This window comes from Ceratotherium simum, chromosome 4 (assembly GCF_057802395.1).
Source record: "Ceratotherium simum simum isolate JZ-2026a chromosome 4, ASM5780239v1, whole genome shotgun sequence".
NCBI lineage: Eukaryota > Metazoa > Chordata > Mammalia > Perissodactyla > Rhinocerotidae > Ceratotherium > Ceratotherium simum.
In genome coordinates, this window is record NC_141903.1 from 82,942,285 (window position 1) to 82,960,263 (window position 17,979).

Genomic DNA, 17,979 nt, shown 5'->3' on the forward strand with positions numbered 1-17,979 from the left:
GTTTACTGTTATCATTATTCTTCTACTGATATATTCTTTCGTATTTTTTAACTTAGTGTTTAATATATTTAACCCTTTAACAGCTTTCAGAGACTGCAAACTTTAAAAAGTCACATTCATGACGTTTCTTGATGATACAGAGCCATATGTAAAGAAATTTTCCTCTCTTTTCATGTGATTAAATTATCTTTGTTTTCTAATGCTACTGATCTATTTTCAGTAGGAAAAAAAATTTCTGTCTTCCAGTCAGATGCATTTGGGTGTATCCAAGAACAAAACCAATAGAGAGAAGAGTCAAGAATTTCTGTTATTATTTATCAATAAAAGTGGAATTTTTAGTCATGGAGATGTAATTAGTAATGACAAAGAAAAAAATAGCTTTCTTAGATGATTCTCATGCAGTGATATCTATGTGGTCTGGGTAAAACACCAGAACCTTAGACTCCAGGTGTTACATTAACAACCATTATAATAACGATAAAGTATTTAAAGCAGTAATGTTTTATCAAGCTTCCTTCCCTCCTCTCTTCAACCAGTAGTGAGCCGAGCATTAGGAAAAGGAAGATACAAAACAGAGATAATCACTCAGCTTTTTAGAGATTCTAAGTGTGTATTTGTTGCCCCGTTGACTTCTATACCAAAATATAAGGCATACTTCTTTATATGAAACAAATAAACCAGAATGTTTCATTGCACTCTCTGAAGTTTTTTATCCTGTGCTTTTGACAACCCTGTGCAAAGGTGCACATTTCCTGAATTTATAATACATTTCTCTTGTTCTGAAACTGTCTCTTTGTTTTACTTTCTTTATATGACACTTCATAAGAAACCAGTATTCCTGCATGGTTTTCTTATATCTCAAAATCCGATCATGAAAAGAGTCAGCTGGATGCTAAGGGCATTTCATGATTTTTCTTCCAATACATCCCCTTTATGTCCTTGGAAATCTGAAACGATGAATATTAACATTCTTCTCACATTGATTGGAAAAATAAGTCATGATGAAACAGACACAGTTATGTTGAAGATACAGGGACCAGGTATCATTCAATTTGGGGGGAATGGGTTGTTACCTCACTCTCAGTTACCGACTTGAGGACATGAGATTTCTTTGATTATTGCAACAAAATTGCCGCCAGCTAAAACTTCATCTCCATCTAGCCTAAAGATAGGATTACTCGGATATTAAATTGGGAAAAAAACTTGATTATAAAGACGCTTTCAGAGTTGTAATCTGGTTTATCGAAGTGTTAATATGAGACTTTTCCATGGGAGATCCCCATTTTGTACCACAATGAAGAAAAGTGCCTGCCAGACACAGACATTGTTTAAAAAGAGATTATTTAATTAGTTATTTTTATTTCTAGTGAGTCTGGGAATATACTGTGGGGAATCATTTAGTTTCCCTTCACTATGAGAAGCTATAGCTTTTATTTTCCCCAGGCAGAAATTTATCTGACAATTTGAATGCTTTGGTGACAGAAATATCTGATGATGAATATGATATTAAGGAGATGCCAAGTGACATGACATTTTGAATCATTTTCAGTAACTGTTCATGACTAATAATTGTGCTTATGTATGTATTTTCATTTTTATTGAATAGCATGTTACATGGGAAATAGGAGTAGATGTTCTATTCCTCTTTTATTTCCTGAAAAAGGAGTGAATGCATGTAAAACCCAGCTGAACCAGCAGCATATGTTTAAACCTTGGGTCTCCAGCTGGTCACAGTGGAAGTCAATCTCCCCCATCCATGACTTTTAACTTTAACTTTTGCTTTATAACAATAAAACAGTGACAACAACAACCTAAGAGCTACCATTCACTAAGGGCATGTTGATTGTCATATGGTTTCCCATGTGCTTACCATATATTGTTTCTACTCTGGGGAACAAACCTAAGGTGGGTGTTACTCTCCCTGTAATATGGATGATTAACTCACAGTTTCCATACTTTGCTATATATTAGAATCACCACTATCTGTATTTATCACCAAATCACCAAATATCTGTATATTGGTGATTTACAGATTTGAGAAAAATACAAATATCTGGAGCTGCATTTTCTTTCATGCCCTTAACCAAAATTGCAGTGAAAACAGTCTTGATGAACTGTTATAACAGAAAAATTTCCAAGACTCAATAAGTCACTTTACATACATCACAAGTCATCAATATTTTACACTTAATCATTGCCTTAATTATTTCCCGAATAAATTACTTATAGTTGTAAATTGTATGATCTTATGAAATTGTGGACTTTTAAATCTATTAATATAAAACGAGTGTTTTTATTTTCTTTTTATCTTTACGGTTTTGGTTTAGCTGAGTATTGCTTCTCAGCCTTTTGGCTAAGATCAAGCGTGGTTTAGCTGAGTAGGTAACTTTTGAAAATACTAAGACACCAAAGATATATTGTCATAACCTCCTGCCTGAGCAATTTATACTTCATACAGTCATTGTCTTTTTTCTGTAGTTAAAGAGGATGTGGGTAATTGAGGAAAAATGTCTGACTAATGAAATATTTTTTTACTAATGCAAGGTAAAATTTGTATCCTTAGTTCGCTCAGTTTATTTTTGTGCAACTTATTATTCCTATATATTAAAAATAGTAACTATATCCTGCTGTATCTTGATGACTGTTACATTACAAAATAACTGCTTTTACTTTTTTTTGAAGCATTTGACTGAAGTGAAGGATTCCTAAGAAAAGCAAGTCACTGTCCTCATTTATACAAGAATTTTTAGAAATGATAGTAATTCTTACCTCTCCATTTTGGTTAATGACTATGCATTATTTTGTGTTTGTCATTCGATGACCCTTACCTGATTCTTGGTTAATCCTATAAACGTATGACTAGGGTGGTGAGCTGTCCAACATGAGTAAGATGGTAAGATGGAAGCTTCTGGAGAACCTAGTCTTTTACATAATTCCAATATGAGAGAAACACTAAGTTCTCTTTTAATTAAAGCTTCAGGAAAAGCATGGAATTCTCATTTTGACTACTTTTTCAAAAGTTACAACTTCCTGATGGGCAATCGTATGATTGTTTATAGTTTAAACGTTTATATTTGTCATATATATATATACATATTTTTTATTGAGGTCATATTGGCTTTTAACATTGCATAAATTTCAGGTGTACATTATTATATTTCAGTTTCTGTATAGATTGCATCGTGTTCACCACCATTAGTCTAGTTTTTATCTGTCATCATACATATGTGCCCCTTCAGCCGTTTCGCCCTCCACCCACCCCCTTTTCCTCTGGTAATCACTAATCTGTTCTCCTTATCTATGTGTTTGTTTATCTTTCACATGAGTGAAATCACACGGTATTTGTCTTTCTCTGACTTATTATACTTAGCATAATACCTTCAAGGTCCATCCATGTTATTGCAAATGGCGTGATTTTGTCTTTTTTTGTGGCCGAGTAGTATTCCATTGTCTATATATACACACTTCTTCTTTATCCATATCCATCTGTTGATGGGTGGCTTCTACATCTTGGCTGTTGTGAATAATGCTGCAATGATCATAGGAGTGCATAAATCTTTTTGAATTGTTGATTTCATATTCTTTGGATAAATACCCAGTAGTGGAATAGCTGGATCATATGGTATTTCTATTTTCAGTTTTTTGAGAAATCCCCATACTGTTTTCCATAGTATATTTGTCATATATTTTTAACATAATTTTATAAGAATCATATTTATTACTTGATTATTAAGCTGAACTACATAAAAATCTGTTCAAACGTACCAGAAAATAGAAATTTACCCCATTCTTGGTATTTTGTTGAACATAGCTAATATTCTATACTCTTTCAGCAGATAAAGATTTAAATCCAGATTTAAGATTTTTAAATACCTTTACTTCTCTGAAGTATATGTATGCATTATTAGATAACTCTGATACAAACTTTAGAAGTCGTTTTTCTACAAATATTGTTCAATAAAAATGAACATTTAACCTGGATACCACATAATTTTGGACCTACTTTATTAATACATATAATAAATTTGAAAAAAAGCAGAAGTTAAATTTTCTGTTTTAATAGGCTGACCTATATTCATTACATTATAAAACAGATTTAGTATGAATCTCCTTGAATAAGATATAATGTATGAAAAGCTGGGTTAGATTTTAGAGGTTTGTAATAAAATTGTTACTCTGCTAAATTCTCCTATGTTCTTTCTATAAAATTCATAAAGCATCCTTTGTTTTAGTAGCTTTACATTTGCTTTGTTTAAAATTCTGTGTTGAATTTTCCCTGTCAGAACTACCAAAGCCGTAGCAAACACTATATGCAAAGCCTTTGTGATACTTTCTTCTCTAGAAATGTTTGAACAGTAAATGTGTTATTATGAAGAATTCATCTTCTGTCTCAGCTGTATACTGAAGATATTGGCAAAAGATTTTTTTTAAGTTGGAAGGAGGAAAAACGACAGAGCTGAGGTTCTGACTTAGAGGGCAGACTTAAAAAAATTATTTGCAAGAATTTTGTATCCCTTCTCCAATACCTCTCTCACTCTATGGGCGTTACCTGTTTATTTTCCATATGACAAACATTTCTTTATATTTTTAGGAGTGAATGCATAATGTAGATGTCTCTAGAATTCAAATAAACAAATCATCTATCTACTACACACTTCCAGTTTCCACTTTGCTCTCCATCGTCTGTTCCACCGACTTTCCAAAATATTTCAACGTTAGAGAGGGCTCATTGTGCCATACCTTGCCGTCTGCAATGGCTTCCTGTTTAATCTCTTGGATTTCTTTTGACCTCTGGGACACTGAGATTTCCTACTTGACCTGAGATAACATCCAGTGTGAAGAAAAGCATAACCGTCTTGTACAAAAAGAAAAAGAATTGGCTAAAAGCTGGTAATTGGATTTGGGGCTATGATTTATCTTTCAAATAAAAATCAGGGTTTGACATGCCAATAATCTTGCTTTATAACAAAACATCAGAGGCAGTGCCTTGTGATACTTATCGTGATAGGCGTTTACCAAAAAATCTTAAAAGATGTAAATAACTTACTTATAAGTGTGGACATGTGTCTTCTGCATAGCAGTGTTTGAATATTTACATTTGGTATTAGACTCATGTTTCTTGAAGCAAGTGAATCCCACCGTTAGCATTTACCTTGGCATTATACCCCTTTTTCGCTTTTTCCTGTGCAGATATGTTTTATCAGAAGGCAAGAATAGGTATACATCTGCAGGTTTTGAATTGCAGGCTTTTGATTCTATAGACAAATGTTTCATTAAACCATGTTGTTATCTTCATAGTTGGTAGAAGATGAATTGTGTGGTTGAAGTAGAAGCCTGAGTACAAGTAACGGAAATCTTGCCTGGCTGCAAAAGCGCATTCAGCACTTGAAAAGCCCATATGCTTTTCTGTTTTGAAAGAATGCATCTTGAGCAAACTAAAATGCACTCCTCTGTTGTCCTGTAGCAATACCATTTACTATGATAGGATGATAATCTTATTAGATTTTGTTGATTTTTGTGAATAATCTCGATAAGAATTTTGGCCTTTGACTACTAGAGTCCATAGGCACGACTATTGAAATAACACAGTCATTCTGCATCAATATACTCAAAAATTGGCTTTGGGAAATATTGGACAATTTCCTATTACAATTTAGCTTATTCATGAGTTTTTCTTCCTGAATTCAAAAAATTTAATTTAAACTGATAATACATTATAATTGACTTGAGATAACACAGTGTAAAGAAAAGTATAACCACATTTTACAAGAAAACAGCTGGATGTCTGATAATTGAATTTGTAACTTTGTGAATGCCGGTTTTCATTCCAAACATGATATTTCCGCTACCTCCAATAGCTAATTCTTATGTATTTCAATCATTCCAGCATACCAAGAAAGTGTTTCTGATTTTAACACCCACCCAGCATGTTCAATCCTTAAAGTGATAATATCTATATTCAGAACATTAATTTAATTGCAAGAAAGGAAGAGAAGTAACTCCAAAAAAGTGATGATTTGTTTTAATTTACTTTAACACACAATATTGAAAACTGCCAATTTGCAAGGCACTGTGCTAAGTGGTTTAAACACATAAATAATGCAAAAGGCGTGGTTTCTACTTTTAAAAAGTTTATTATCTAAGAGAAAAAAATACGCACAAATAGTTGTTCCTCATCACCGCCTCTGAGCATTCCAATAAGGAAAATAATAGAATATAGTTCTTAAGAGTGGGAAAAATTCTTTGGTGGCCACATATCACAGAATCAGTCTTCAAGACTGTGAAGAAATTTACCTGGTATTTACCTAGGCTAAGCAGACTATGTGATGCAAAGAAATAGCCTTTTCTCTAAGGTACACATGCATTTTATGTGCAATCCAAATAAGCTTAACTAATTTGTAAAACTTATTTTGGTGATTTTGCAATTACTGGTTTCCCTAAGCAGGGTTACTGTGGCCATCTGTGAAGTTTATGCTCTGATACAAAGAAGCTGTCTCTAGGTGTGGAGAGACGCAAACCTCACCAAGTGGGATTTTCTCTCTACGTCCTTTTCAGGTGATCCCTCCCAGTGCCTGACGGGAGGCTGACACCTGGGGTGCTCCTGGGGAATTGGTGAATGAGTCACCGGATGGAAGGCTGGGTTGTGCATGCCCACCTTCACGTTCTCACACTGTCCAGGGAGCTCCTTCGCCATCTCCCGTCCGCTACAGTCAGACCAGTACACCCAAGCCATGGCTCTGACATCAGCCTTTCTTATGCTTCCTGTCTTCACTCCATCCCTTGTCCTCTTTCCTCTGACACCACTCCCCAACACCAGAAAAATGAGAACCTGAGAGAAATCGGCAAATGTAGGAGGGCTTAGGTGACAAGACTCAAAACAAAAAAATTTCCGGGGCTCCTTTTCACCCCTGGGCCAGAGTGTGAGGAAGAATGGCCTTGATCTCTCCATCACCAACTTAGAGCCTGGTTTCAAGACAACTCTGAAATAAAACAAATGCTAAGAATAGAGGAAAGGCCACGGTCCAAGTAGCACAGAGGGAAGTTCATGCTTGAATCAGCATTAATTTCTGCAGTATTGGAGGTCATCAGTAATCCATTTGCCAGCGCTTGTGTTCAGCACAATTATCGTGCTATGCTAAGCGCAGCAGAGGACTCACAGTCCTGTAAGGAGATGAGAGGCTCGGAGAAAGAGAGGACCGGAGATGTTTAAAGTAGATTTATCTCTTACATGGCTTTAATTTGAAATCCTTTCATTCTGAAGATGTCTGGATATTGAAATAGAGCGAGTGAAAGCAATACATTCCTGTTATGGATTCTGCCGTGCATCTCACTTGTTTGAAAGGCTTAATCAGCACACCCAGGAACAAGATGCGAGACATCTTGAGGCACTGCCTACTTGTCAGCAGCGAGATCAATAAAATGCAGATGCCGTTCTTGCCACACTCCAGAGAATGAGTTTGTGGAGTGAGAAGGACTTCACTTTGAAGCTATTTTAGTCACGTGGACTTGGCAAAGGCGGAGAAGGTCCTCTGGGGAGGGCACAGGAGGCTTGGCCTCAGCTGGCCCAGCTGCTCTCACTCAGCCTGCCTGGTGACATCACTCAGTTGCTCAGTAGTCAGAATAGCAGGGCCCCAGGTTAGAGGCCTTTCCAGGCCACTCAGACAATTCAGGCAAAGCAGTTATTTTGACTGACTATGTAAATGATGCATAAAAGCCTCTGGTAACCGAGTTGATTGGCCTCCTTAATTTAGGATCATTGTAAAACCTGACAAAAGCAGGCACAATACCAAAGATGCGTACACACAGATGTAATGGTCAGGAAACGCAGACTACCACATTTTCCTGCCATATTTGGCATTGATCAAATTGCCACTGGGCCCACTCTAGGGGAAACGGTGGACAATTTCAGAAATTCCTGGTTGCTGTGTGGAGACTAGTTAAAGGAGCAGTAACCTGCTCGACTGTCAGTCCGTTTTTTCATTACTAAAGTGTTCTTCCTCTTTACTCGGCACATAAACAATTTCTAAAAGCCTCTATATCTGTGCACTCTCGAGAGAGTAGGTGAAATGATTTTTTAATTTAAAACCGAATTACACAAAATGCTACAATGTTAGCTGTAATTTTTCCTGTTTATTTACCTTTCATATTTATTTTAAAAAATTAATTCCCTCTACAAGTATGTATTAAGTGTCTGCTAAGACTGAGGCTTGCTGCTCGATACTCTGAGGAATATAATTCCCGCCTACAAAGGGGCTCCCTGTTTCGTGGGACAGCAGATGTACACACATAGTACACCTGGATGAGCTGTGGGGCAGGGAAGTTCTGGGTATGGCTTGAGCATAGAAGCAGGTTTTCGCTTTTCAATCCTGCCCCAGTAGCCTGGTTGATGTGAATGTGGCCCACTGGGTTCTACGTGGCAATAGCACGTGGGACAGAAACAAGTCCTTCCAGGTTCAACCAGCAGCAAGAATAATTTTTGATAAAATTTTAAGGAGGAATTAGATTCAACAGTGTGATTTGTGAGACATGTCCAATCTCAATTAAAGGCAGCACTATCTACTCTGTCTGTTGCCTTTGAAGATACTCCATTTTTCTCCTCCACCCTACATCTAATTATTACTGGCTTTGCCCAGTTTTACCTTCTAAATATGCTTTGAACTCTTTGTCTTTTCCATCCCTCTTTCAGACCTGCATCATTTGCACCTGGACAATTGTAATAGCTTGCTATTTGGCCATAGTTTTGCCTCCTCTTAAATCTACCCTCCACGGTGTAGCAGGTATGATCTATTTTAAATGAAAATGTGAGCATAGCTAGAATTCTTCAAAAATTCCCCATCACTGATAGAATCAAGTCTTCTCAGCAAGCTCTTCAGCAAAATAATCTAGGATCTCTCTACTTGTTCACTCTGCCCTTGACCATCCCCCCATCAACCCACCTTGGTCTAGTAATACTGAACTGCCTCTACTTACACCATCATACCAGGCTGTTTCCCATCTCAGTGTCTGCCCTCCCTTCCTTCTTCACCATGCTGGCTCCCACTCTTTTCCAGGATATCCTTCCCTGAACCCCAGACTGGGTTATGATTCTCTCTTCCATTCTCCCATTGAATCCTGTGCATCCACCATCACAGCAACTGCCATATTATACTGAAGTGTTTTTATTTCTGTGTGTGTCTCTCCCACTGGACCGAAAGCTCCTTGAGGAAACCAGTACAGTCAACCTAGCACAGTAGCCAATTCCTGCTTCTCATTCAGACATCAGGTTTAGCGTCACCTCTCAGGACATCTCTGGTCACCTGACACGCCCTCACCTGGTTCACCCTTCTTTTTTTCTTTTCACTTACCACTGTGTGGTATTTGCTTGTTTATTTATGTGTTTATACAGACACATAATGTATATTGTCTTCCCACTAGAATATGAACTCTGAGAGCTGAGACATTTTCTGCTTTGTTCATCCCTGTATCTCCACTGCCTAGAAAAGTACCTGATATATAGTATTTAATAAAATCGTATTTTCAAAACTGAATTAAATGAATGAAGGATGGATGGATGGATGGATGGATGGTTGGATTGACGGATAGGTGGGCACATAGTAAGAGTTCAGTAAATTAGGACCGAGTTAGCCTATCCATATTAGATAAGCAGCATATAGTCCAATAATGGTAGCAGGTTAATTTTTCAACACCTTTAAAGGGACATAGACCAGCATAATACCTCAGTATTTACTTCTGTGACTCACTGCCATAGACTGTCACCTACTGTTTTAATGTGTCCTATTTTGTGAAAGCTCTGTCGTATCCTGAATGCCACTAGTGATATTCTTCATGTTTTCTTCATGTTAATTCTCCTATCCCCTTTCCTAGTACGTGTAAGTACACATCCGCCATATAAAATAACAGCAGAAGAAAAAGATCCACAATGAACCTTTGAAGAATTACCGAACTCTTCAGTCTATCAATTGACATTATTTCCTGTTTCTGAAGCAGAGCATTTGACTTAAATTCCAGACTCATCTTTTATGAGTTTAACTTCCCTCCTCAAAGTTTCCTCATTTGTGAAATAGGCATGATAACCTTTTTTCGTTGAAATATTATTTTGATTATGTGAAGAAACATATATGGATGCACTTTTTAAACTCCAGAGTGCTCATCTAATATTAAGTTTTTTGTCAAGTATTATTTCATAGCCTTCCCTCATTTATTGATAGTGATAGCAACATATATTTTTATATTATCTTTCTTTTTAGTATCATTGTTTGCTGCTTAAGGTCACTTAATCTTAGGTGTATAATCATTTGCATTCTGAATTGCACCTCCTTCATTAGTTGTTATAGCTGTTGAATTTAATGGGACATTGGGGAAGTGGACAGCACAGGCAAAGGAGATTGGATTTGGACCCTTGATTATGATGACATCCATTTGATTGTGGTCCAAATGACTGGTAAAGAAAAGCGGTTCTTGTGACAACTTTCCAGTGTGAAATAAAGTCTAAGACTTGGATTTGCTTATTAGTTTACTGTTTAGGAAAAAAAAACCCAATATCAATATTCAGCACATATTTATTAAGCTCTTTGTGTGAATAAGCCACCGTGAACATCTAAGGATGCAACAGTGTGAAAGACTCAGGAATTGCCTCAACTCTAAAGAGAAACATCCAAGTGACCTTACAGAACCAAGATTATTATTTTTTAACAATTTACAGTTATAAGAGCAAAGAACTTTTTACCTTTTATTACCTCACAGCTGGTGAGTTAGGTGTCATCATAACCCCAGTTTTTAAAACAAGAAAAATTGAGGGCCACTAACCATGAGGAAGTAAGTTGATACCACACAGACACGCTTCATTCAAGGACCCTTCCCCGCCATAGTTGTGTTTTCCTCTGATGGACTTTACTGATTGGCAATGTACAGTATGTAAGTGAATGTTGTAAAAGTTTATTTAAAAAGTGTGGAATTGAGGACTGAGAAAAGACACGTTCATACACTTGACATCACAACAATGTGATAGCTCATAAGAAAATACTTTGTAAACTGTAAAGCCATGTGTAAATATAGCATGTCAAGATATATTGTTTGAATGATATTTTGTTTGTTTGAACGAATGACTAGTGAGGGCATGACAAAGATTAGGAGCATTATGGCAGAGTGAAAAAGATTACACAAATATATTTTAAAAATTGCTCATTGATATCTAGCTGTACAATAATGTAGCAACTCACGGCCAATGTGTTTGCTGATATGTTAGCTAATAAGAGGAGGGTAGTAGGTTAAGAGTACTGATGAAGTAGACATACTGAGTAGTGTGGTTTGAGGTCTAATCTCTTTTAAAATGATTACAAATTTGGTGATCATGTCCAATCGGCATAAGGTCTTTAGAAATACACGACTAAATGGCACAGAGTTCTTTCTAAGGCTGTTGTGCAGTTTAATTAGTCAAAGCTGGCTCTTCAGCTCTGCCATTCTACTGGCTGGGCTACAATACATAGCCTCCCTGCCTGCTGCATTTTCCCGTCCAAACACTGCACAGATCAAGGACAAGGATCCTGGAGACTCTTTTAATGACAATATTCTTAAACAGCCAGCCTCCTGCAGTTGCTTAAAATCAAAGTGTCATCATGAAAGTCTGTTAGTGCTTTTATGAAGTCTTTACAGATCTTCAAGTTTAAAATGCAAAGCAAAGCAAGAACCCAAAGACTCAACATTTGAATTTTCAATGTTAATTTTTTTGGAATATGAAAAATCAGATTATTATCTGGGTCTCCAAATGCTGCAGTTCTAAAAATGAATGGCTTCTGAATTTAATGACTTCAGAGTGATATAGTGCATCTTCATGAAGTGCTAAACAGCTCTAATTACATGTTTTGGAAAAGACCTTACTGTCTAAATTTAACTTATCAAGTGAATGATTTATCGTCAACCACAAAGATGCAATTTTTGCTGTATTAATGGCATTTTTACTAATAAAATCTCATTAAGATGATTATTTATCCATATATTTTCATCCTTTTTACAAAAAGTGTTTAAAGATGTTAAAGTCATTGGAGAAGTGTTAGTAAGTAATGTGCTTAGAGCTTCTTATTATCTGAGCAAGGAATAGGAAAAAGAAACGTTTATGCTTAATGAAGAATGGTTGCCACTGAGAAACATCTTTGTAACTTTTTAAAGTATTATAATCCAGCTGCAGAATTCTTTCTTATTTTCAACTTCAATCTGAGTGTGAACATTTAATTACTGACAAATGTTGGACTTCAATAGTAATTAAAATCTAAAATATGCTTGGCGGCAATCGCTGATCAAATTGACTTATACACACTGGCATTTAATAATAGCAGTGTTTTCCTTTCATATTTTCAGAAATTCTGGTGAATTATTATAGTATATTTTATAATAGGATTTTCATATTCATTATACAAATCTAATTTCGCAAAAAAGTTGAGTACAGTGTATGAAATGTTAATGAAATTAAGAAAACTAGGTATTACTTTTCATTATATCATAATAGTAAGTGTTCTGAATTTTTAAAACTGAATATAAAATTAATGTACTTTCTGGTGAAATTTTATTAAATAAGAAATTCAAATATATATTATATATAATATAAATATATACAATTAAGAAACTCACATATATAGCATATATAATATAAATATATATAATATTTAGATAGATTTACCTCTATTTCTAATTTTCAAATCTAAACACATTTGGTATCTGAGAACATATCACTTGAGTGTATTATGCTTTAATCTTAGTGTTTAAAATTCTTATTAGGATATTTTTCTTAAATTCCCAAGTTGCAAATTTAAAGAAAAATGAAAGAAGAAAGTTAAAATGTAAGTGCAGAATCCCTATATGTAGAATTGTGAATTTTGAATTAAAAATATTAGAAATATAAATGTTTTAATATGTTGCTTTACTGAAAGGTATACGTACTGTTGTGTATGATGGTACAGAGTTTACCTGCTTACTTTATAAAAATAATTTCTCTACATATTTTCTATTACTTATAACATATCACACGTTGTTATTATAATATTTTAAATTGTTGACAGATTTACACATTGCCCTTTTTGTGAAAGCATAACTGGCAGTGGTTATGAAAATTTAAGTTAAAAAATTTATAGTAGTGAGAAATGCTAATTCAGTATGAAAATGATTTTGATAAAAAATTCAGATGTAGGCTAATCAAAAAATAATGTATTCACAGATCTTTATTGAGGACTTATGATTTATGAGACATGCTAATCTCTGGGAGTATAAAATACAAGATAGGCCTTTTAAGGGCATTACACTTTTGTTGACGTGATCAACAGCCAAAGGATAACAGTATATAATGCAGAATGGTAATGCAAGTGAGAAGTGTCTGTTCAGGTGTCATACTCAAAGTGAAGAAGAAGGTGGCATGAGGAGCAAGAATTATCTCCCTCATGTAATGATCAGTAACAAATCTATAAAGTAGATGGGGCTTAAATGGCAGGATGGTGCAAATAAAAATCATTTAAAAAATATCTCCTATCAAATCTAACAGCCACATTTTGATATGGATTATTTCTGATACATTCACATTTTTTTCCTGATTTGTTCCCAGAATGCTCGGGCCCATTGGGGATTGAAGGTGGAATCATATCAAATCAGCAAATCACAGCTTCGTCTACCCACCGAGCTCTTTTCGGACTCCAGAAATGGTATCCCTACTATGCACGGCTTAATAAGAAGGGGCTTATAAATGCCTGGACAGCTGCAGAAAATGACAGATGGCCATGGATTCAGGTAACAGATGGGATGGGGCAAGGTTACTGTGGAGATATGACCAGAGTCATTTCAGAAAGAAGACTGAGAATCCAGTGTGACTTTTCGTCATGGTCACAGAGGAAAGGAGCATTTAGTTGAGTCCAAATTGACTATAAACTCTGAAACTGTGGGAAATGTGCATATTCCATTGGAAAGTGTATTAAAACGGTTAAAAATGTTAAAATTCTTGGGTTATGAAATATCACTATTTGTTTGTTTGTTTGTGAGATCAGGCCTGTGCTAACATGTGCCAATCCTCCTCTTTTTTTTGCTGAGGAAGACTGGCCCTGGGCTAACATCTGTGCCCGTCTTCCTCTACTTTATATAGGACGCTGCCACAACATGGCTTGCCAAGCAGTGCGTCTGTGCGTGCCGGGATCCGAACCGGCGAACCCTGGGCCACCGCAGCAGAGCGCGCGCTCTTAACTGCTTGCATGCCCGGGCCGGCCCCCATAAATATCACTATTTTAAGGTGCATATCGGAGAGGGAGGTTTTTATGTCTGCCACATGTTCATTAGCACTGTGTTAATGTTTAGCAGCAACTTTTGATACTTCAAGAAAATAAAAATTGCATCTTCTCCTTCTCTGTCTCAGAGGTGGTTCCACATGTGCAAATGCAAAACATACAATGGATTATGATAATACCTCAGATGTCTTCAGTACCCTCTTTCAATAGCTGAGGGTGTTTCCATTCATACTCTCTTATTTATCATCAGCCAACTATTTTTTAAAACAAGAGAAAGTAATGTTTAAAAAGATATAAAGTGATTTCCCAAAAATGGGATGGATGGTAGTAATGCCAGCACCTTGTATTTTATCCAGTTAAACACTTTTTGAGCACTTTGCTGAAATGAGACAGTAAACTACATATTAGGAGGACAGAAAATGTGATCAAACCATGGTTTCTGTGGAAGATTATACCTCTGTTGTAGGGTAGGGGATGGTTAATAACATCTAACAAGTCATTGATGTGTGCTGAAGAGAAGGAAAATCCAGTATACAATGAGTCAGAGGAAGAAGTAATTAATTATCATGAAAAAGCCTCATGGGGAAGATCGGTTTTGACGTGGACCTGGGAAGATGATTTTCAATAGAGACTAGATGCTAAGGGAACAGCATGATCAAAGATGCTAGGTGAGAATCTGGGGAACACCATAAAGAAAATCTTGACTCATGGATAGGTTGCAGGAGGAATGTGCTCAAATTCAGTGTGTGAGTTTAGTGTTCCTTCGGATTCATACATACTAAAAGGTTTTAGCCTTATTCCTTAGGAATAGGGAGCTATTTACAGAATTTGGATTTGTTTAGTTAGCTGATTTGTTTTATTTGCTTACTACATATTTTGAGTCAGAGGTCATTTTTAAGATGGGAATCCATGATATGATATTATTAGGTGAAATGAACAGGGGCTGCTTTATAGGCAGTTAATAGAAAGGGAAATTGATTTATAGTCAAGTAGTATGACTTTCATACTTTAGAAACAGGGCCAAAATCTCCTTCAGATATTTTCTGTGTTCAAGTTTCATATGAATTTTTACATATCCTATATACATTTCTTTTATCTGTATGGCCCCATGTGGTTACCTGATATTCTTGTTTTGTTTTACGAATTTACACTTGCATGTATTTGCAGAAATTACTTTTAAGTTACACATGATTACACATGATTTTTCTAATCTGTAGCCACATGTGCAAAGAGAATTCCAGATAGTGGAATTGGTACATCTGTACAGTTTTGGTCATAGACTAATGACATTCCAATTAAGGTTTAAAATAGACACAGAACAACAAAAAATGCTTGTATTCTGTCTGCTAAAAATCATTCCAGAGACCATTTTTTAGTTGACTATTATGAAATGCATTTGTGGGATTGAGGTCATAAAAAACTTTAGAAATTAAGATTCATAGCAGAAATTGCAGAACAATTGAGAGGTGATGTCACAAGTTTGCATCAGGGTTTCTGTTTGGCAAATTAAGTTTGTGAGCTTCAGTGATTGCCATGTTGCAATAAACCGTAAATAACATACTTCTGCAATGTTGTCTCTGAGAAATACTTTATTAATATTTCACGTCCTGATTTTTCACTTTTCTTTGTCCCAGTTTATTGCCTACTTTACATTATGCATCATCCTGCCTTTCAAAGTATGAATGAACTTTAAGTTTTCTTTATCCCAGTGACTATAAGTGGAAATACCCTCAATGGAACGGGACAGTGGTTGACTCTCAGAGGAATGTAGATTAAATATAACTTTATCCACTTAAGTAGAATAATTAAATACTTCTTTTACTTTTAGGGACAGTCTATTACCATTATTATTAATATTATTATTATTGCTATTTTGTTTTTAGTGTGAAGATGATAAAGAACTCTTAAAGAAAAACAGTAAAAGTAAAAAGAATTTTGTATTAGATGAAGAAATCTTGCATATAATGGGAGGAAAACTGAAAACTCATTGTTATTCAATAAATACTTTCTGATTGTGTTCAGAACATATATTATGTTATTGTATTCTTCAATAACATTGTTATTTTTCTGAAAAGAAAATGTTTATCCCTTTCTTACAGGAAACTCATATCTGAGAGGCTCTGGGGAGTCTAATCATGTACCAAATTTTCTGTGTTTGAACATTAGTAATTTCCCTTCTCACTTAATTCTTTTATTTATATTCAGTCCTTCAGATGAAATTTTGAGTACTTTGCTTAAACTCACTTATAATGAGCACAGAATTCCCCTAATCTTTCAGGTGTCTGACACACATGCACTAATTAGTATTCAATTTCATTTTCTTCCTCGTCTTGATGAAATGAAAATTGAAATTGTCATTTTAAATTTACGCACTCAGCATGCAATTATCGATAGCACCATAATGCTCATAATTGGTTTTGAATTTAAAGGGTTAGTGCAGTAAATACAGTTAAACAAAAACCTTTTTTTTTTTTTCCTTTTCCAAGGTTTTCTGACCTTTATTTTCTCATTTTTCCAACTAATAAGTAACCACCACCTTAAACACTGACTAGTTCATTGGCATCCTGGAATATCAATTTCTCTTTCTGACTGATGTGTTAGAAAAAACGACTTTGCACAATTATGGAAATATGTCTTGGGTTATCTTATATAAAAATGTAAAAGCTTATTTAAACCCTCTGGGAACTTTGCTCACTGACTAAGGTCAGTGAGGATGATTATTTTTTATTTATTTTAGAAGATAATATTTTCTCTTTCTGTTATTTTTCTTTTCTTTTATAGCTACATGTAGTAAAATTTTCATTTTATTGTTTGTTTTTAATTTCTGAGGTGATTTTGTTTCCATGTTTTCTTTCTGGAATGCATGTACACTGGATTTCCAGTCATTCATTTATTCATCTACTCAACAAACATTTACTAAATGAATGTCTACTCTGTAGTCTGCACTCTATTAGGCACTAAAAAGAGATAGCACTTGCCTTCAGGATGCTCTCAATCTAGGATATAGAAAAATAAATAGGATAAACATAATATAACATGTGTTGCCTTGTCTTACACCATCTGCTAACCATTTCATTTGAACCATATTTTATTACATGCAGACAGCCTATTTTTAGTAGAACTTTTGTTAAGCCAAAAACTAGTTTAGCATAATATTCATCGAATATGAGAGGAGAGAAAGTCTCATTACACTATGTATGACATAGCTATATTATTACATGCTGATCTATTTGATGGGTATACTAAGGCAAAGCCATAATTTTCCTCTGAAAGTTAATTTACCAATAGTTGTTTCAGTACTAGTATTTTGTCACTGAGAAAAATAGATTTTGATCTTTTTCTTTTCAGTAATTCATTACCCTTTTAGAAATTGTGAATATGATCTTAATATGTTCCTTTTGTATATGCCGCAGAGTTTGTGGAGGGGAAGAGAGAGTTATTTCTCAAACTTTAATGTGCACAGGAATTGTATGGGTCACTGGATAAACACAGAAACTTCTGGAATGCCCCACAGACCTAGGGCAGGTCGTCCTCAGACTGTGCCGCAGAAGCACATCTCGTCAGCTCACGAAGCCTGGATTTGTACTGCTCGAGATATGTTAAAAAAATAGATAAATAAAATTTAAAAACACTTTTGCTTGATGATCTGGGCACTTTGTTGTTGGAACTGTAAGTAGTGATCACTGCACGAGTGGAAGGAGAGGAAAGAACAGGAAATAAA

General features: G+C 35.3%; 1 protein-coding gene across 2 annotated transcripts in view; it reads left to right on the forward strand.

Moving 5' to 3' along the window:
• The window catches only part of EDIL3 (EGF like and discoidin domains 3), a 374,627-nt gene that overhangs the window by 234,099 nt on the left and 122,549 nt on the right, over positions 1 to 17,979 (forward strand). For both annotated transcript variants that reach the window (XM_087430080.1, XM_004420388.3), the window contains one exon: positions 13,589 to 13,770. In XM_087430080.1, the coding sequence (XP_087286206.1) occupies positions 13,589 to 13,770 (182 nt within the window). The remainder of the gene's footprint in view (positions 1 to 13,588; positions 13,771 to 17,979) is intronic.